The sequence below is a fragment of the Phoca vitulina genome, unplaced genomic scaffold (genome assembly GCF_004348235.1).
Source record: "Phoca vitulina isolate PV1807 unplaced genomic scaffold, GSC_HSeal_1.0 scaffold48, whole genome shotgun sequence".
Lineage (NCBI taxonomy): Eukaryota > Metazoa > Chordata > Mammalia > Carnivora > Phocidae > Phoca > Phoca vitulina.
This window is the reverse complement of record NW_022589751.1, coordinates 9,224,073-9,245,341: the sequence shown is the minus strand read 5'-3', so window position 1 is coordinate 9,245,341 and position 21,269 is coordinate 9,224,073. Positions and strand designations below refer to the sequence as shown.

Sequence of the window (21,269 nt, the reverse complement as noted above, 5' to 3'; positions counted from 1 at the left end):
CTGAAGGCAGACGCTTAACCATCTGAGCCACCCAGGTGCCCTGGAAAGAGTATATTTAAGTTATTGATATTATTTTGCTTTGAGGTACCTTACTCCCTAGATGTGTTCCATGGGAGGCCTCCACATAGAGTATTTAGCGTTACAGCTGAATATAAAGGCATGTTTTATGGCTTATGGACAAAGTGTCTGGACTGGAAGGAGAATAGGAAGGAGAGCTCTTTGTTTCTATTGACTCTTGAATATTTATCAAAGGACCCTGCAAAAGATTTCTGTTATTCTGTGTCACAATCTTGCTAAGGGCACTTCATCTTAAATTCCCCCACCCTGCTTCTTTACTATTGTGATCTGCAAATGATGGGGGGATACATAGATGATATAAAGGTACTGCTCCTTGGTGTTTCTTTCTTTGATGGCACTCAAGGGTCTTCAAGTTTTTTTGTTTTCCCTGTAATTGGGGTCAGAAAAGTACTGAAAATAGTAGTTTTGCATTGGGAATGAAGGGTTATTGAAAGACCTTAAAATTATATTCCTAAGGATAGAGACTTTCTCATGTGATTTTCCCAGCTCATCCTAAGCAATATCAATGTTAAGGAATCCTGCCTTTTTAGTCAACTAGACTTACAGGTTATTGGCACTCAGAGCATACATAGGATCATTTAAAATTCCTCCAGGATATTCTGGTTTACCATTGCCTTTTTTTTTATTGGTCCTACTAGACTTAATGTGATCTGTACCTTCAGTATAAATAATTCTTTGGATTGCCTGAGGGAGTATCATTATCCATAATTATTTTAGTTATTTGTTCAGTGTCTATATTTTACCTTCAGATATGGAAAACAAGTCTTACATGGGGCTACCATCCTTAGGAACGAAGGATGCCTAAGTTAACTTCTGCTTTGAATTTGACCTGGAAACTAGTTAGGCTATGACCTCCAGAAAAATCTCCACAGCAGAAACAAATTATTTAAAACAGGAAATTTATTCGTACTTGGACATAAATTTGCTTTTAGTTTGATTACAAGTTAAGAACACCAGCCAAACTTTACTATACCTAACTCTTTTTTTTTTTTTTTTTTTTTGAGAGAGAGAAAGAGAGCACACAGGTTGGGAGGGGCTGGGGGAGGGGCAGAGGGAGAAGGAGAGAGAGACTCTTAAGCAGGCTCCACACCCAGAGTGGAGCCCAGCTCGGGCCTCGATCTCATGACTCTGAGATCATGACCTGAGCTGAAATCGAGAGTTGGACGCTTAACCGACTAGCCACCCAGGTGCCCCTAAAGGTTATTTTCTGATTGACAGTACCTTGAGAAGGTCTAATCATGTCCTGATATTTTGTCTGAGCGATCCCTAAAAACCAGGTTAATGTAAGAGGTCAACCCAGAAAATTGAGAATTTTTCAGAGTTATCCCAGGATTTGAACTACAATGAAGCTCAAGGTCTGTACATTGTCCTCAAGGTACTGGATAGTCCTCCAGACCCAGTTTGAAGCCAGGGGTGGCCTGGAATTTGACCAAAATCTCCAAGGGTGTGGTGAGCAGCAGGAAGCACAATGCAGATTTGTGGGCTACTGATTGCACCCAGCGGAATGTGTGGTTCTTTTTGATTTTGGAGGGAAAGGGAGTAATAGAATTGAATATGGAATTTATGAATATATGTCTGAATCTGAGAAGATAATGAAAAGTTTAGGAAAAGAGTGCTAGGAAAGAGTTAGAATTAAATAGGAAAAATAATACTTTAATTGCCACTCTTTTGTGTTCAAATGCTGAATCTTAGTGTGGAAAGGAGGGGGGGGGCTCTTGAAAGTTACCTGAGAAAGACATAAAATAGAGGTGAAAGTTCAGAATCAAGGAGTTTTTCTGGAGGAATGTTAAGATTTGGGGTAGTAATGCTATAAGATAGATGTTTAAAAGAGCTTTACATAGAACAAAACAGAAGTAGGGTATTGCTTGTTTTGCTTATCATACTTCCTGTTTAGGTCCATAGTGCTTTTGGTTGTGGGGTTGAATTTTAATAATGATCCACGATGAAATCCTTGTGTTTTGTTGCTGAGCAGTGTGCAGATGTTCCCTCTGTAGTGCTCTTGCTTGTATACTCTGCTGTATTAGAAAGATAGCTCCACGTTACTCTCCTGATCAATATGAACGAGTTAAAATTTTTGATGACATAGTTTAAAATTGACATAGTTTCCTTCGATTATCTGAATAACAGACGCTCACCTCACAGAATTTTGGCAGTACAAAGAGATACAAAGAAATAGTGAAACGGGTGCCTGAGTGGCTCATTCGGTTAAGTGTCCAGCTCTTGGTCTCAGTTCAGGTCTTGATCTCAGGGTCATGAATTCAAGACTCGAATTTCAAAAAAGAAGGAAAGAAAAGAAATAGTGAAACTCCCAAGTCTGTAGTTCTAATTGCTGAGAGAGAGCTCATGAGATGCACTGTGTTTTTCCCTTTTGAAACAAATAAATCTAAATATATGTTTATAATCATAACTACAGCTAAAAGTAAATTTAGGGACCCCTTTCACCAGGGGTTTTTTAACTTTTTTTTTTTTTAAAGCTTACATGAAACTCCCAATATTTTTTAAAACTGTTGAAAATGGACTTGTTCTGGTTGAAGCAGGGCTTGGGGCTCTTCCTTCACCAGTGACTTCATGGGCACCTCTAGGAAGCTCCCAAACTCCAAGTACTAGTTTGAAAACACCTATCTAGGCCAACTTGTAGCCCTGCAAGATCGAGTGACTTACCAAAGTTCACAGCAGTTCAGTGGCAGGGTCAGGACAGAACACTGGAATATTTTACTATAGTCCACTGCTCTTTTCCAGTACAGGTTTTCACTAGACGTACTTACATAGCCGGACTGGTCTTTATTAGCTGTTGTCCTGAAACAATTATTAGAATGGCAAATTTTAAGATCTTTACATTAGAATTTTAAATAAATAACTTGGTGCTAAATAAAGAATAGTTTGGTACCTTATGAACATTAATATATCCCCCCCACCTCTGATTTTCATTGTTTCCTTTCTCTTTCAGGAAGGAGATGGATAAAGCAGATGTTTATTGGGGCATTTCTTATCCCAGCTATGGTGTGTGGCACTGCCTTCTTCATCAATTTTATAGCCATTTATTACCATGCTTCAAGAGCCATTCCCTTTGGGACAATGGTAAGTTGCTTGAACCTTACTTTGAAGCTGGAAAAATAGAAGCATTCTAATATGAGGCCTGCTATCTCTCTGAAGTACCTCTTAGTAAGAAGAGGTTTGGTATTTGCAGCCAGTCCCTACCCAGTCCTAGAAATCTAGGTGAAGAAAATTTTTCTTGATTCAGTGAGCCAGTAAAGTGAAAGTCCAACTTATAAGTATGACAAGAGAATACTGTACTTTTTATCAAAGATGGGAAAAACTGGTGACTATATTGTAGAAGAAGAATAAAGAAATGAAGGTGTTTTAAGGTGATAGGTGGGTGCATTGGTTGTGGTAGGTAGTGAAGCTTTCCAGAACACATTTTCTTTTTTCAGTATCGGTGTACTTATTTTTAGAATCTCATTAAACATTTATATTGATAATATGTGTTACTTTGGACATTAAAATCCTAGCTCATATTTTACCTGTAATCACAGACTTAGGAATATTTTGGATTTTTTAGCTACATTAAAACTAAAACACAGATATATACCAGTGCTCTGTAGAGGTAACCCACAGTTTCCAAATTTTTCCTGTTGTTACCTTTTTACTAGAAACAGTTTTAGGCCTGGAGTAGACTTTAGTCTTAATGTACACTTATGCAAACGTGTGCACGCTCATATGCACATGTATGCAAGGTGTAGGATGGTTACTGTTCTTCACAAAGGCTGTGTAACTTGGTCAAGGTCATACAGATCGTGGCAGAACTTTAACTGGACTCTTTCTGAATTTTAATCTTATTTTGGTTTTCTTTCAGTTAATATGAGAGTTATCAAATGGTTTCACAAAAATTCCAGATGATTTTATTTATTTATTTATTTTTAAAGATTGTATTTAGTTTTTGACTGAGAGAGACAGGCGAGAGAGGGAACACAAGCAGGGGGAGTGGGAGAGGGAGAAACAGGCTTCCCATGGAGCAGGGAGCCTGATGCAGGGCTTGATCCCAGGACCCTGAGATCATGACCTGAGCCGAAGGCAGACACTTAATGACTGAGCCCCCCAGGCACCCTGATTTTGTTTTATAATCCAGGTTTTTCAAAGACATTGCATATACATTTTTACTAAATCTTTGGTACTTTTTAGTTATTGATACTATTTAGTTATATATTTCGTTTTTGAAAATTGCTTCAAAATTGAAGTTTTTTTGTTTTGTTTTTGTTTTTGTTTTTGTTTTTTGCAAGCCAAGGCAAGTGATAATAGTTAGGAAAGGGTAAAGTAATTAATCACATTCAGAACTGGAAAAGAATTTGCTTTATAGTAGTTCCAGGCCATCAGAAAGTATCTATATAGAGTCAAGGACTTCTTAAAGATGATCTGCTGAATTAATTATTTTCATGGTACTTTAAAAATGAAAATTCAGATTCTGCTCTAATTTTCCTCATAAAATTTTGAATTGATGTGAAAATTATATTTTAAAGTTGCTTTGTTTCACTAAAATTGTAAATTTTACCACTCGTAAATGGGGTTTTAAATGTTAATATTCAATGTAATTTGCCTTTAGATAATTTAATAATTAATAACTACTAGAATACAGTTTCAGTATTACAGTATTTCAGTATTAGAGCTCAATACTGAGCCAGAGCAGGTTTATAAAATTGATCTTTGGTATGTAAAAGACTGGCTGTTGGTGTTTAGCAGGCACCTATAATATCATGTTCTTAATTTGCATTCTAATTTGGAGTGAAGGAATGCTGAGTGAAAGACATTCCATTGCCCTCAAGTTTTAATCAGCTGTGTGGTCTAACCTTTTTTTTCTCCTTTTAAAAGTATCAAAATTTGTTTAGAACACGAAATTTAAGAACTTGAGTGAATGTTTGACCTTGTGTTCATTAAGTGTTTTAACTACTGAAATTTATATTTTTAGTTATTGGACTTGTTGACATTATGAAAGAAGTGGTTATATAGTCTCATAAACTCCATGGTTCTCAACCCTGGGTACACATTAGAATCCTTGGGAATTTGAATAATTTCAGTGCTCATGGTTTCATCCTACGTCAATGAAAAATTAAATTTTTTAATTTTTTAAAGGTTTGCTCTAAATCAGGTCTTTACCGGATTCTAGTTCCCAGCATTTGGGGATGGATCTGTCAGCTGAAAGTCTCCCAAAGCATATGTTTCTGAGAAGTTGGATGCCCCTACTTAACTGAACACCCTAGTTTGAAAATCAGAGTCTTCAGATACTCCTATATGTTCTTCCCCAGGCCTTAGCTGTTTCTGTCCCCATTCCTTTGATCTCTTGGACATTGAGCCCTTTCTCTGGGTGATCTTGTCTCTAGTACTCTGTTTTCTCAGATATTTCACAATGAGGGTTTAAGCCATCCTTGGTAAAAGTGACTTCAGGCTTCTGTCTTGCCCTATCGAGGCACCTGAATAATAGGGATTTTGCCCACTAGGGATCTGGAATTTTGTCAGAATACTGCTCTTATCACCAGGACTAGCCCAAGATAAGATTGAAAGTGGGCAAGGTTTGTCTTCGGACTCCCAACTTCTCTGCTCAAGTGTACCTAATTACACATAAAAGCCATTAAATCCGTGTCAGATTAAACTTGTTGAACAATTTTCAATCTTCTTAGCTTAATAAAGATAAACATAAGTAGAGGGTGGTAGTAATAATCTGAGCTGATATCTAGTGTCCTAGGTTTAAGGGATGGTGCCTAAAGTCAAGTGAGTATTACAAGAAGACTAAAGAGAGCATTTAAATAAAATTTAGGGTCATGGACTGTCCAGAGACAAACATACCTGTTCCTGAGGTTGGAATGTTCTGACCAGAGGTCTATTCTGGCTATAGGGAAAGGGAGAGAGTGCACTTGAAATCAGATTGATTCTGGGAAGATAAAAACTTTTTCTTTTGGGAATTTGTTCAAGAATGATTTAGGTGTTATACCCAGAGTTTTTGGTCCTGTGAGCTTTTTAGGAATGAGGAAGGATTTCTCAGGATGTTCTGAAAACAGGCTTTAGGCATGAAGTCTTCTGTGGGCTGTAAATCTCGAATCCTACATTTGATGTTATTGTAGGCTTTCAGGGGACAAAAAACCAGTTGCAGAGTTTTAAAACTCAAAGTTGCAAAGTAACCTCTCTAGTCTAATATTAAGCTCAGCATGTACTGATAAATCCTTGACTTACTATACTTTATTGTTTTGTCTCTCAGTGGGTAGAATAGTTGGTGGAAAAGAAACGGGAGTCATGGGTGAACCATGTTGTATTTGTCATCTTCAGGTCTATTTTAGTTTGGGGGGGTGACATCTTGAACATTATCAGAAATATGCCGTAAGTTTATTTATTTATTTATTTTTAAAGATTTTATTTATTAATTTGTCAGAGAGAGAGAGCACAAGCAGGAGGAGCGGCATGCAGAGGGAGAAGCAGGCTCCCTGCTGAGCAAGGAGCCCGATGCGGGACTTGATCCCAGGACCCTGGGATCCTGACCTGAGGCGAAGGCAGACGCTTAACTGACTGAGCCACCCAGGCGTCCCAGGAATATGCCATAGGTTTTAGGAAATCAGATTTCAAAACTATCTAGGGAAATCCTCTCTCATGATCCAAGTCTTGGACTGTAACTGGGAAAATGGCTTAACAATTGGAGGCTCTCAAAAATGAAATTCATGATATGTGATCAGAAATTACCACAGTGAGGAAAAGATGGCAGCCAAGATTAAGGGACAGGTACTATTTTATGATCTCTCAAAAGTTGTGAGAAGAATACAGTATACCTAAATGTAAAAGAATAATAAAGGTCTATAAAAATAGTGTTAGAAAAACTCTATTAGCCAACCTGAACTTTTGACAAATGCTAAGGCAAGAAAGAATTTGTAAGGATATTTTCATAGCAAGACCATAGGCTGAAAGAAGAATGGCTCTACCCCATCCTTTCTCTTTTTATTCATTAAATAAAATAACCTTTAAAACAAGAAAAAACAAGAGGAAAATAATCCCTGATAAGGGGGAAGTAAAGCCTAAAATAGGTAAGAGGATTGATGGTACAGGAGTACCTGGCCACCTTAGCTGTTAAGTTTGCTGCTTACGTAAGTAACCTTTTAGACATACTGAGAGATCATGCTGGTAAGTTAGGTTTGAATAACTGTGTAAGGGAACAGAAGCATTGTAAAACTGGACATAAGCAGATTTACTTTTCCAGAAGGGAAAGGAAGAAAGTGGATTCTACTTAGAAAATGTGGTGAACTTGACAAGATTTTAGAATGTTATTAAAATTTATTTTTTAAATCACAGAAATAATGAACATTAGGAGCTATTATGGATTTATTAAAACAAAAATGCCAGAACAGCTTCATTTCCCCTTTTTGGTAGGTTTTAGTAGACAAGAAGAATAAAGGAATGTAAAGTATTTATCTTATTGGACAGGGTAGAGAAATGTAGGTGGAATAGTACAGTCAGGTAGATGTATAATTAAATAATTACAGAATTAAAGAATTGGGATGATATTACTGATAATATATCACATACTCTCTCTCAGTAGATCTTGACTTTAGCCAATTCAAATAATTGTTAATGATTTGTATAAAGGCATAGTGATTTGATGATTAAATTGAAAAAGGATGTGAGATTGGGGAGGAAATTAGTAATATGGAATGATGAAGACAGCATCTTAAACAATCTCACCTGACTGAAATGATGTGCCAAATTTGACAAGATGAATTATAATAAGGACAGAGACATTTGTGTAGCATTTTGTAGTTTACAAAGCTCTTTCATACCCCTTATCTTACCTGGTTTCAGAAGAACCCAAAGAGGTAGGCGGAGCTAGTGATATACATTATCCCTGTTTTACAGGAGCAGAAACCCAGCACTCTTGCAGGGTAATTGACTCAAATCACATTTTGTTTGGTGTGGTGCTGCTGGCAGTAATGATTTGTTTTTATTTCTTTATTTATTTCCTTCTTTTCTGCCAAGAGAAATTTTAGCTTTATTCTGAGAGTGGTGAATGTAGAATGTTTTATGTCTTCTTTTGGTCTGTATATTTTTATAGCCGTAATGAGGTGTAATTAATATATGATAAATTGTGTGTATTTAAAGTATAATGAGTTTTGATATATGTACATGTTTGGGAAACCATCACCACAATCAAAAAAAGAATGTATTTATGAAGTCCAGAAGTTTCGATGTGTACCTTTGTAATTCACCCCTTTTATCCTCCTTCTTCCTACCCTCCCTCCTTCTCAGGTAACCACCAATCTGCTCTCTGTCATCATAGATTAGTTTGTGTTACCTACAATTTCACCTAAATAGAATCGCACAGTATGTTCTTTTTTGTCCTTTTCCACTCAGAAAATTACTTTAAGATTTATTGATGTTGCATGTATTAATAGCTTGTTTCTCTGTATTGCTCAGTAATACTCCATATATTCCATGGGTATACCACAGTTGTTTACCCATTTACCCAGAAATGGGTTATTTCCAGTTTTTGGCTATTACAAACAAGCTGTTATGAGTATTCATATAGAAGTCTTTGTGTTGGATATATATTTGATTGTCTTGGAGAAATAACTACAGTGGAATGACTGAGTCATATGATATTCTAATATTTCCAGAAACTGCTAAAGTATAACATTGTATGTCAGCTATAGTTAAAAAAAAAAAGATAAAGAAGAAACCAGTAAACTTTTCCACAGTGGTTTTGTCATTTTACATTCCCACTATTATTGTATAAGAGTTCCAGTTGCTCCACATCATCTCCAGCACTTGATGTGGTCAGTCTTTTTAATTTTAGCCATTCTAATGGATACATACTGGTGTCTCATTGTGGTTTTAATTTGCATTTCCCTAATAACTAATCATGTTGGAGATATTTTTGTGTGCTTATTTGCCATCCCTATATTTTTTTAATGCATGTTCTAATCTTTGGCCTCTTATTTGTAGGTTGTTATCTTTGTTGAGTGGAAGAGTTCTTTGTGTATTGTAGATACTAGTCCTTTGTCCTATACTTATTTTGGAAGTATATTCTTTCATTTTGTGGCTTGTCTTTTCATTCTCTTAAGAGTATCTTTTGAAGAGCAAAAGCAATTAAGTTTAATTTATTGATTTTTTTTCCTTATAAAGTTTGTGCTTTTCTGTCCTTTTGCCAAAGCAGAGATCAGTAAGCTTTTCTCCTGTGTTTTCTTCTAGAAATTTTATAGTTTGGGCTCTTAAATATCATCCATTTAAGATCAATGTTCATTTTTGGTTAATTTTGTTTATTGTATGAGTTAAGGGTCAGGGTTTTATTTTGTTTTTGCTTATGGCTGTTTAGTTGTTCCAACACCATTTGTTGAAAAAGTTATGTTTTCCCCACTGAATTGCCTTAGCATTTTTGTTGATCATCAACTGATCATTTAATGTGGATCTATTTTTGGACTTTGTGTTCTCTTTCATTAATTTGTCATGTTTTTATGCCAGTGTCACACTGTCTTGATTACTGTGGCTTTACAATAAGTTTTGAAATCAGTTCTTTTTCAACGTTGTTTTGGTATTTTTCGGTTCTTTGCATTGCCATATAAAGTTTAGAATGAACTTGTCAGTTTCTACAAAAAAACCTGCTGAGATTTTGATTGTATTGAATCTATAGATCAATTTGGAAAGAATTGACATCTAACAATATTGAGTCTTTTAATTATAGAACACAGTATAGCTCTTGACTTATTTAGGTATCTGTAATTTTTCTCTGCAACATTTTGTAGATTTTAGCATTTAAATTTTGTACATCTTTTATTGAGTTTACCCCTAAGTATTTTCTATCTTTTATGCTATTCGTAAATGGTATTTTTAAAATTTCAAATTTGGATTGTTTGTTGATAGTGTATTAAAAAACAATTGATTTTTGTGTATTGGCTTTGCATCCTGCAATGTTGCAAAAGTCACTTATTAGTTCTCTTATTTTCTTTTTTTGTAGAATCCTAAAGATTTTTTACATAGATTATCATGTTATCTGTGAATAAAGATACTTGCATTTCTACCTTTCTAATCTGTATATCTTTTCTTTCTTTTTCTTGCCACATTGCACTGGCCAGAACCTCCAGTGCAGTGTTGAGCAGAAGCAGTGAGAGCCGACTTTCTTGTCTTGTTCCCCCTGTTAGAGGGAAAGTATCCAGTCTTATGCAATCAAGTAAAGTGTTACCTATATTTATTTTGAAGATGCCCTTCATCAAGTTGATGAAGCCCTTCTGCTCCTAGTTTGCTGAGAGTTTTTCATTTTGAATGGAGGTTGGATTTTGCAGTGGCGTTTTCTGCATCTTTTGAGATAATCCATGGTTTTCATTTTTTAGTCTGGTAATATGGTCACTTATATTGATTGATTTTTGAATCTTAAACGCATTTTTCATTCCTTTGATAAACCTCAGTTTGTTATGATGTATTTATCTATTTTATATGTCGCTGGATTCCATTTGCTAAAATTTACTGGGTTTTGCATCTGTATGTATGTATGAAAGATACTGGTCTGTAGTTTTCTTTTTTTCCTAGTTTTGGTATCAGGATGGTGCTAGGTTCACCAGATATGTTTTTAACTTCAAATCCAGTGTTTCTTCTGTTAGAGTACTGAAGTCCAAAAAGGCAGAGGGAGAAGCTACTTATTAGCATATTGAGAATGATCTCATAAAATAGATAGACTTCTTATGGGCATTTGTGTTTGAGTTGGCAATGCCCTGATTAGTAGATCCTATTGTTGAAATGCTTAAACTGAAGCTCATAATTTTTGTATAGATTTAAAGGTATAAAATGTATGAGGTAGAAAATGAGTAATAAAAATTGCCTAGTCTGAGCAGGTGTTGAAGAAATGCATGAACATAGTGACTGATAAGAAAGTATATTTCCTGAGAATCACTTTACCTAAAAGCAATTACTTGTCTATCACCATAAATAAAATTTATATTCTTTAGCATTCCAAAATAGCCCATCTCAGAATGCATTTTCCCTTTCCATTTCATTCACACCATGGATTTCATAAAAGGCCAGTCTGGAAGCAGAGCTAGAATAAGTACTAGCCAAATTCTTGGTTTGTGACTGAGATTGAGAAGAACTGACCAGTTGGTACATCTTTGGGGTATTAAGTACTGATAGGCAGTACTTGTTTCTAACTTGCTTTTATTGGAGATAGTGGAGCCCCTCACCCTGGAGTAAGTCTTTCCTCCCCCCACTGCCTATTTTTGCTGTTGGTCCGGGAACAGTGGCTAGGAGGCTAGGGGAGGGCCCTATATTGGTTTGAGTTCCAGAGTTTTCACAGTGTATTAGACTAATGGTTTTTTTGTTTTTGTTTTTTTTTTTAACTTTTAGCTGCTAAATTTCATTTTAAAATGAAACTTTGTGGAAGCTCAATAGAGAAAATAGATATAAGCATGAATCTTCTAGTATAAATAAATTTTGCAAATTCAATATCTTAACATTCTCAATGAGAAGCAATAAAGTTGTGATGAATACAGATCTAATATAAAGGGGTATAAATAAGAGTTCAGTTATATCTTCTTCAGTAACCAATTTATTTGGTTGAATGTCAGTCTTGAGAAAAATCCCGACATCACGGATGATTTAGTTCATGTGACTTTTTTTTTTTTTTTTAACAGCTTGCCTTACAATCTCAGAGTAATTCTTCAAGTAAACTCATCCAGAACTTGAACATAAAAGAATAGGAAATTGGTTTCACAGTTCAGTCTCTAACAGTTTCTAACAAACTGCTCACATTTTTTTTTATCATGTATAAGAAAACAGACAAAAGGGGAAAAAATTAGACAAATACCAAACAGTTGATAATGGCTCGATGAGACATTTTATAGTTTCCTTCATTGATTATCGTTATGCTTTGAATGAGCACACAGGCAATATATGCCCTCACATCACTTGCCACTTACTCGCCTGTCACACACATGCTGTAGTGCATTTGCTTGTACGACGTTGAGTGAACAAATGTGTGCAGGCCAAAATTGGAGCGGTGGGAGGGAAGGGAGAACAAAGGACCAGTGTAGCCTCATGAACCTTCCTGATCAATGACACATTTACAAGAAGTCCAACTCTGTACACAGAGTTGTTAACAGGAGAAACTATTCTCAGATCTGTATGCAAATGAGTTAACCTGGGTATGGTAGCTTCAGTGTATTAATATTTGGTACAGAACTCATTTGAATCTGTGTATTTTTTTTTTATCACACTTGAAAATATTTTTTAAAAACACTGTTTTCAAAAGAAGATTCAGATTAAATGCTTGTGGAATTCCTGAAGCTCTTCAGCAGGACCTGAGGGGTTTGTGGAACAATTTGAAAACCACCCTCCTAGACCATGTCATTCCTCATAGGAATATTTTCTTCAGTTTTTCTTCATTTCTTATTTGAAATTAGAGTTCTGGTAAATTAAGAGGGGAATACATAGGTCTCTGTTACAATGTATTTATTTACGGGGTCTTGTATACTTAATGATAGCAAATCTCAATAATTAAGAAAGCAGTCAACAGCAAAAATTGAGACCGAATTCATCCCCCGGGTATGTATGAGACAATGTATAATTTGCAATATTTTCTGATGATTAATATATCTTAACAGCTTATTTTCATGTTTCACATATTCTTGTTATATGAACATAAATTCGTATTATTAATAGGTCTAAACTGAGATACCAATAATTTGAGTTCCTAAGCCTGATCTTTAAAATGGAATTCCAGGACACTCTTAGCTCTCATATGTTTATACAAGTTTTATCTGGAAGAAAGATGGTAACCTTTGGCTTGTTTAAAACACACAAACACACACACAAGGATATAATGAAGATGTGGTTTCACTAATGTTGCTTCAAAATAGACTCTTCTTCTCATGTAATAACTGGATTTTCTACCCCATGCCTCTTCATTTCTCTCAGTTTCTTCACAATTTTCTTTCAACTTTTCTCACTTTTACTTTTTATTAGAACCCTAATATGTATAATTGAAAGTGATCTTAGAGGCAATTCAGTCCTCCCATTTTATAGGAGTTCAGAGTGAAGTGGTGGTCTTAACCAGATGCTGGCTGGAAAGGAGCTTGAGCGTGTGTTCTTGAATACCCAGATTTATATAAAGAAAAAAGTCATAGAAATAATTATTTTCCTAACTGACCGCTTTGGTTCTAGAATCTCTATATGGTCTTCCCTATAACTTTAGACTTTGAACTGCTGATGGGCAGAAAAATACTCCTTCCGTTTTAGTAATGACCCATCTGTGTGTAAATAGAGATGCACTTGTGTTGTTAAAATCCTGAGGCAGTATGGAATAGAAAAGAGCAGGTCTCTGTCTGAGACAGGGAGATCAGGACCTAGGTTTTGGTCTGGCTGCCTCCTAGCTGTGTGGGCATGGGAGGTTACTTAGCCTCTCTTAAGTCTCATTTTCTTCATCTATAAAATAGGGAAATAACATGCAAAGCTCCCTGAGCTCAATAAAACACAGTGAAGTAAATAAGTTGGTTATAACGAGAAAAGATAAAGGATATGTTAGAAGCATGACAGCTGAAAGTGACATCAGGAGAGAAAAAAGGGATGCAGCAGAGAGCACATGGGAGAACGGGGAACATGAGCAACTGCAGGAGGTGGGAAGCAGTTCGACTTGTATTTAGTTCAGTTCTAATATTTTAAGACACATTCTTTGCCTCTTTTCATTAGTGTATATCTTATACAATTTTAGCCTATATTGAACTTAAACATTTTATTTTGTGGTCAAATTGTGTTTAAATTTTTAAGTGTCCCCTTTATTTTTATTAATGTTATTCTGAGTAATCATACACATTTTAATTTAATTTACAGGTCGCCGTTTGTTGCATCTGTTTTTTTGTTATTCTTCCTCTAAATCTTGTTGGTACAATACTTGGCCGAAATCTGTCAGGTCAGCCCAACTTTCCTTGTCGTGTCAATGCTGTGCCTCGTCCCATACCGGAGAAAAAATGGTAAAGAGAATGCTAAATCTTATGTCATTGTTCCTCACAATATAGAAATTCTTAAGGCTATTATATATATATAACTTTCAGAATTGGCATGTATTTATAAGTATGTCTTAAGTTGGAACTTAAGAATTTGTCTTTTTACTTTTGCCTCCAGCCTATATTGTTAGGAGTAGTAATCAATTATATCCTTATTTCACTTTATGAATCTTGGTGCCATTTACAGATAAACTAAATGCTTTGATAAGTACATTAGTGCATCTCGGTGGGTGGGACAGTTTTATTATTGTATACAGGACAGAATTGACCTGCTGCCTATTTTTGAAAGAGACGTTCTGTTGGAACATACCTATGCCTGTTCGTTCACATATTACCGATGATTGCTTTCACACTACCGCGACAGATAGAGCCGGTATCGCCTTCAAAACCTCAACTATTTACTGTCTGAGAAAGTTTGACAACCCTTGGCTTATAATTTCATTTTCCTTTCCAGATATTTTATTATTCTAAATAATAACACATTTATAGCCACATACATCGTACCGGTTGAGAGCTGAATTAGGACTAAGACCAGTTAATAATTTACTGACTTAATATTCTTTGTCTTCACTTCTGGGATAGTATAGAATCTCTCAAATCCATTCTGTCACATTTTATGCACAAAATGTGTTCTTGAGGACCTCCCAGAATTCAAGATTAATCTTGACAAAGGATGATGAATATTTCTGTTAAACAGCCGAGGAGATTCTTTAATTGCAGCAGTATACACACAGTTTACAGTTTATTTGACTGATCACTGAAAGTTCTTTTTAACTTGAGATAATTTGTATTTTTTCAAATTCCAGACATAAAATGGGATGTCATTAATATGTTATATTTCTAAGTTTTGTAAATTCAAATTTGAATAAACTGTGAACTCGTATAAATATATTGCCTTTTAAAATTTGTAAATTAAATGTTTTAGTCCGAATTATGCTATTCTGCATACTTCATTTTCCTAATTCTTACTAGCGGACAAAAATAGAACAGTCTTACCATATATACATTTATTACATTCTCCATCTCATAAGAATAGCTATACATTAGACTCTACATATTCATAATAAGGGATATATATTGAAAAGCCTCTGTTCCTAGATATTTTACCTTATTAATAGACATAATTTATATTCAGATACTTACATATATGGTCTTTTGTAGACTTGGAGGTCATTTATAGAAATGGAGGCTGAGTAAAAACAGCACTTACAGTTTAAATTAAGAGGGTGATCTGTTCTAGTCTTAGGATTGTCCATGTTCCCTTTTCTCTTAGATTGGTGATTGTGAGATCTTGTGTACTTTGTTTTTTAAAGTCCATTTTCTCTTTCAAATCAAGAATAGACTCTAGGTCACTAGGGCTGGTGAAGGGGAGGAAGGAACAACACATGACCTTACAAACCATGGGTCACAGTTAGTTGGAGGAAGGCTCATGTGTATCTTTATTTTCCATATATAGTTACATGGGATCTAAAATCTGAATACTAGATCTGGCTCTGATTGATTGTGTTATCTTGTGCAGATCATTTTTAACCTCTATGGGTCTTGGATTCCTATAAAAGGAGGAAAGATAACTAGATTAAATGGTTTTTAAGGTTTTTTTTTTTTTTTCCAGCTTTCAAACTCCAATTTCTTCTCAGTTTTGTTTTGTTTTGTTTTAGAGAGAGTGTGTGTGTGTGTGTCTGCATATGCACGCACGTGGAGGGGGGATGAGCAGAGGAAGAGGGAGAGAGAGAATCTTAAGCAGTCCCAGCATTGGGCCTGACTTGGGGCTTGATCTCACGACCCTGAGATCATAATCTGAGCCGAAACCAAGAGTAGGATGCTTAACCGATTGAGCCACCCAGGCGCGCCCCTCTTCTTGGTTTTTTTAGTTTGTTTATCCCAGAGATTCTTAGTTTGTTTATACTAGAGATAGTAGTTTAGTATCTTTTATGTGTCAGATACTGTGCTGGGCATTGGGAATACCTAGATGAATAGCTTCTGCCTGCCATAGTTTATAGTCTAGTGAGGTACGCTATGTATGTAATTGCACAGTTCCAGATGTGGTAAGTGCTGCCACAGAGTTATATTCAAGAGTCAGTGCAGGCCTGGGGGAAAGACCCACCTCTTTCTGGGAGACTTGGGAAGGACTTTACGGGGAGAACACTGGAGCCAGGGCTCGCGGGAGAAGTAGGACGAGAAAAGGCATTCCAGGTGGAGAATTACTAGTTGCATCAGTATATGTTTTTTGAGGTTTGAATTTTATTTTTTTATTCACTCTTTGGCTCCAGGGTAACCCAGAACTCATAATACCTTGATTGTATAATTCACAGGAAAAGAAATTAGTGAACCAAGGAAAGCATGAACAAAGAGATGGCAAAGCCACAATTTGGGAAACATTATTTCAGATAGGGCTCTCAAGACTTTTCTTTTCCTATGGCTTTCTATAAATAAATGCCTGTAAAGTTTTTAGAAGTTGTTGAGAGATATAGAACAGAAGCAAATACTTAAGAGTTTTTCCTGAGTTCTGTCGGTAGCAAGAATTTCTATTCCCCGAATTCTTATCTTGGCCTCTTATGCCAGAAAGAACGTTGACTATAACCTATGGCTAATTTGAAGGCCTACCTCTGTATTGTAACCTCTTTGAATTTTTGTTTTTCTTTTTACTGGTATGTTTCTATCCCTTAGATTATCTTTAAGTACGAAGCATCTGCTTTCTATTTGGGTTTATATATTATAATGTGAAAATCATACTAGATGTTTATTGCTAATTTTAATATTTTCCAGGTTCATGGAGCCTGCAGTTATTGTTTGCCTGGGAGGAATTTTACCTTTTGGGTCAATCTTTATTGAAATGTAAGTTGTGGCAATGCATTTATGTTTTGAGGGATATAATTGTAATAAGAGAATTTAGGAGTTAGAGTAGGTATAGAATCATCAGATGGGAAGGCATCTAACAGAGTTAGTGTGCTAATTTCATGACTCCCAGAAAGGGATCTAACATAATCTACCTAAAAGCAGTTTTCTGCTGTGGTCTCAAATATTCAGGTGAAATTTATGTTTTGTATTATGTTCTAGACCCTTCTCACCTAACAGGAGATCTTAGAAATGAAAGAATGCATGCTAAGGAGTACTAGACCAGCTTTGATCACGTGCATGATAGAAGGAATTACTGGTTTTTATTATATTTTTAAAGTATTTCTGAGGGTCTGGGCAACTAGGTAAACCATTACCTACCAGTCTGTCTAGATCTTGACATCTTCGGATACATATATTCCCAGTCTCCTTCCATAGAGGCTTACAGGAGTGCTGGGAAATGTGAATATGTTTGGGGGTGGAAGGTATGCCCCCTGGTGCCCAGGTACTGTGCTTCATACCTGCATCCTTGGTCACCACTGCAAAATACGAGTTTTTCTTTTCTCAGCTTGTAGTCCAGCGTTCCTTGATGGGAATGCTCTGGCATTTTAATCAAGACACTTCTTTGTATGGGACTTTCTCAAGAACTGCAGTCGTATACCTCTGGTTCTTGCCCACAGAATGCCAGTCATTGTGACTACTCAGAACTCCCTTACACATTTCCAGATGCCCCACTGACTGCTGATTCTCTCCCGTACAGTGGACACCTCCTTAACGGACATGATTGGATCTGATAGTTGGTTAATTGAAAGTTGGCTCATGTAAGAGAATTATTAAAAAAAAAAAGATTCATACATAACATTTTATTTTAACTTAAAAAACTAAAGGTACATCTTTCACTCATTTTTTTAAAATATAGAGCCAAAGTCTTTGATTTATATCTAGTCAATGTTTCCATCATTTTCCCTTTGACATTCATAATGTATCTTCTGTGTTTCCAGCATTTTTAAAGTGGAACAAGAACATTAAGACCTGTCTCAAGCATTCTAAGTGCAGAATCCTTCTAGATTTATACATTTCTCCCCCAGACTTTCATAGCTGTCTCACCCACACCTAATTTCATACTGGTTTTTTTTTTTAAGTGATTCACCTTAATAAATTTCTACAAAACATTCAACATAATGTTCATAGAAATCATGCATCCTTTTTGCTGTCATGTTTATTGGTGTATATCATATTCAATTACAATATCTAATTACACTAACAAGCACAATTGACATAGATTTGGGCCACCCCTGGTGGTCACCTACCAGCTGTGAGTGTGCTGTGGGTATTAGTTGGTACCATAGAGGGACTGGAATGTGTGTCACTCTAGCTTGTGGTTTAATAAAGCCAGTTCATGAACCTCTTGGTACTTCTAGGCTTATATACTGCTTTGTATCCTCACCCTGACTTGACCTCTATTTTTCTGCCCTACCCCTGTTCCCAGTACCTTCTGGATCACATCTCTTCCTACTTTCTCAAGTACTCCATTCCATTAGATAGCCTCTCTGCTGTATCCTTAAGTTCTCTTCTGTTTTGACCACCCTCAAGCCCATTCTCCTCTCGGTAGCCACAGTGATCATTTTAAGGTGTTAATCTGATCACATCACTTCTTTACTAAAGACTTTTCTTCATTTTCATTGAGGTAAGGTCCCAATCCCATAACATAGCCAGTAAGGACCTTCATAACGTAGGATCTGGCCTCATTCGCTTCTCCATCCACATCTCTTAGCTCTCACCCCTTCACTTGAAGTTCTAGCCATAGAACATTTCTAAATACAGTGAATTCCCTTATTTGTAAGCTTTGCCTTTGCTGTTCCTATTCTGGCTCCCCTTACCCCCACATGCCTTATTTGATTCTTCTCACTACCCCCTTCTCCCCAGAGCCCCACCTAACCAAACCGGTAAGATGCCCCTCTTAGGTGCATTGATAAAGCACATGTCATGGAGCGTCATGACTGCCTCCTTACTGGCGATCCCCTCTTTACAGTAAGTCCTTCAGGGTGGAGGAGAGACTGTGTCATCTTCACAGTTCTGTTCTCACGCTTCTCTGACATGTGGTAGGGCCTCTAAATAGCTGTTGAAAGAATGAGTGACAATAAGTGAGCTAAACAGAAGAGAACAAGAAGAGAGGCCAAAAGACCCTTTTCTACTGATGACTTGGGGAATGGAATTAGAGTGAGGGTCTTGTTCTTTGTATAAAATGTTAATGCCATCTCTTAACTGTTCTCCAAAACAGCAGGAAGCTTCTTTGGGCTTTCTTTTTCTAATTATTTTTATTTTCCTAATTTTATACAGTATTACTCTATCAAACCTACTTTTTAAAATTTACTAGGATGTTTTATAAACTATACATTGCTTGAATAGTGTTGTATCTAGAAGAAAAATGAAACAATGAAGGAATTGCCTTTATTTTACAGATACGAATTTTTAGCTATTTTCATTTTTCTTTGCCACATTTTACTCCTTTAAGCTTCTAATTTATTCAGTTTGCTTAGAGATGAATGCCCTACTAAAAAATCTGTTCTTGAAAGATTATCCAAGAAAATATATTTGAGAGATTTTTGGAGGATTTAATAGATAAAAAAGGGTAAGAGAGTTGGAAGTTACTTGAAAGAAAATAATTGAGATTTAAGTATGACGAAAGTGAGAACTAAGATGTGAGATTTAGCAAAAGCGGGGTGAGCTTCAAGAATAAAGACTAGAAACTCTGTCTTTATTGCCTTTTATTTAGGTATTTCATCTTCACATCTTTCTGGGCATATAAGATCTATTATGTCTATGGCTTCATGATGCTGGTGCTGGTCATCCTGTGCATTGTGACTGTCTGTGTGACCATTGTGTGCACATACTTTCTACTAAATGCAGAGGATTATAGGTGGTAAGTACTTACACTGGGGAGGAACCTCAGGGGACTATCATATTGCCAAGGAAGATGCCATTTGAAGTGTATTAAGTAAAAGATCTGTATAGAAATTTTGTTCCTTAAGATAGTATAGGAATTTTTTTTAGTTATAAAAATGATGAAGATTTTAGAGGAAAAGTAGTATCAGCCAAAAAAAAGTTTTTGTACTCATAATGGTCACTGTGTTATATATTTTTACAAAGTGCTTGATGTGGGAAGAACTTTATGAGAAAGCATTGATCCATTTTGAACAAAAGGAGATAGTTCTGAAAAAGGAAGTGGTTTAAGGTCACTTATAATAGGGCATCTGACAAAATTCAGGATCTCTCCTTCCAAATCTTAGGCTTTCTCCTTGTTGATATAATTAAATGCCATCTACATGCATTTTTTTTTTTCAAAGATTTATTTGTTTTACGGAGAGAAAGAGAGCAAGCTTGAGTGCAGGGTGCGGGAGGGGCAGAGGGAGAGAAAGAATCTTAAGCAGGCTCCACACCCAGCGCAGAGCCCCACACAGGGTTCGATCTCATGACCCTGAGATCATGACCTGAGTTGAAATCAAGAGTTGGCTGCTTAACCAACTGTGCCACCCAGACGCCCCTACATGCATTTGTTTTTAAGTATACAGAATTTTCAAGGATGTTTTTATAAAATTCTTTGGTTTAAAATCTGTTTCAGTGCCATTTATTCAAAAGAGTTACCTTTTATTCCAGGCAATGGACAAGTTTTCTCTCTGCTGCATCAACTGCGATCTATGTTTACATGTATTCCTTTTACTACTATTTTTTCAAAACAAAGTAAGTGGAGATGTTTTCTCATTTTGTATTTAGGAAACTAAAGTTGTCATTTAAATACCAGAATTTAGGAATAAAAGATCGAGCATAGGGAATATAGTCAGTGGTATCGTCAGCATTGTATGGTGACAGATGGTCGCTACACTTGTGGTGAGCACAGCAAAAATCAAAAGTTGTCCAGTCGCTGTGTGTACACCTGCAACTAATGTAACATTGTGTATCAGCTAACTGTACTCCAATTTTTAAAAATAAATAAATAAATAGAATTTAAGGCCCTATGTTGAAAGTAAAAATGGATATACTACATATATTTTTTTGGTCTTATTTCAGGATGTATGGCTTATTTCAAACATCATTTTACTTTGGATATATGGCGGTATTTAGCACAGCCTTGGGGATAATGTGTGGTAAGTTCTGAAGTTTTTGGAATATCATGAGTAAATCTTTGAGAGTTTTAGAATCAGAAAAATATAGTAATTGGAAATTACATTTTGTTGCTTGATCAGAAACAACAAAATAAAGAGAGTCTGATTTCAGTCCTTTTGACTATTCCTCAAAAATTCATCATTGATTCTTTTTTAATGTTCTGTTCCTAATAATTCTGTA

The 21,269-nt window shown here is 35.9% G+C and overlaps 1 protein-coding gene across 1 annotated transcript in view; it reads left to right on the top strand.

Annotated features, from left to right (window-relative positions):
- The window catches only part of TM9SF3 (transmembrane 9 superfamily member 3), a 69,090-nt gene that overhangs the window by 37,937 nt on the left and 9,884 nt on the right, over window positions 1-21,269 (top strand). The window contains exons 9-14 of the mRNA XM_032432303.1: window positions 3,026-3,156; window positions 13,918-14,057; window positions 16,857-16,925; window positions 19,702-19,848; window positions 20,583-20,666; window positions 20,994-21,070. Of these exons, the coding sequence (XP_032288194.1) occupies window positions 3,026-3,156; window positions 13,918-14,057; window positions 16,857-16,925; window positions 19,702-19,848; window positions 20,583-20,666; window positions 20,994-21,070 (648 nt within the window). The remainder of the gene's footprint in view (window positions 1-3,025; window positions 3,157-13,917; window positions 14,058-16,856; window positions 16,926-19,701; window positions 19,849-20,582; window positions 20,667-20,993; window positions 21,071-21,269) is intronic.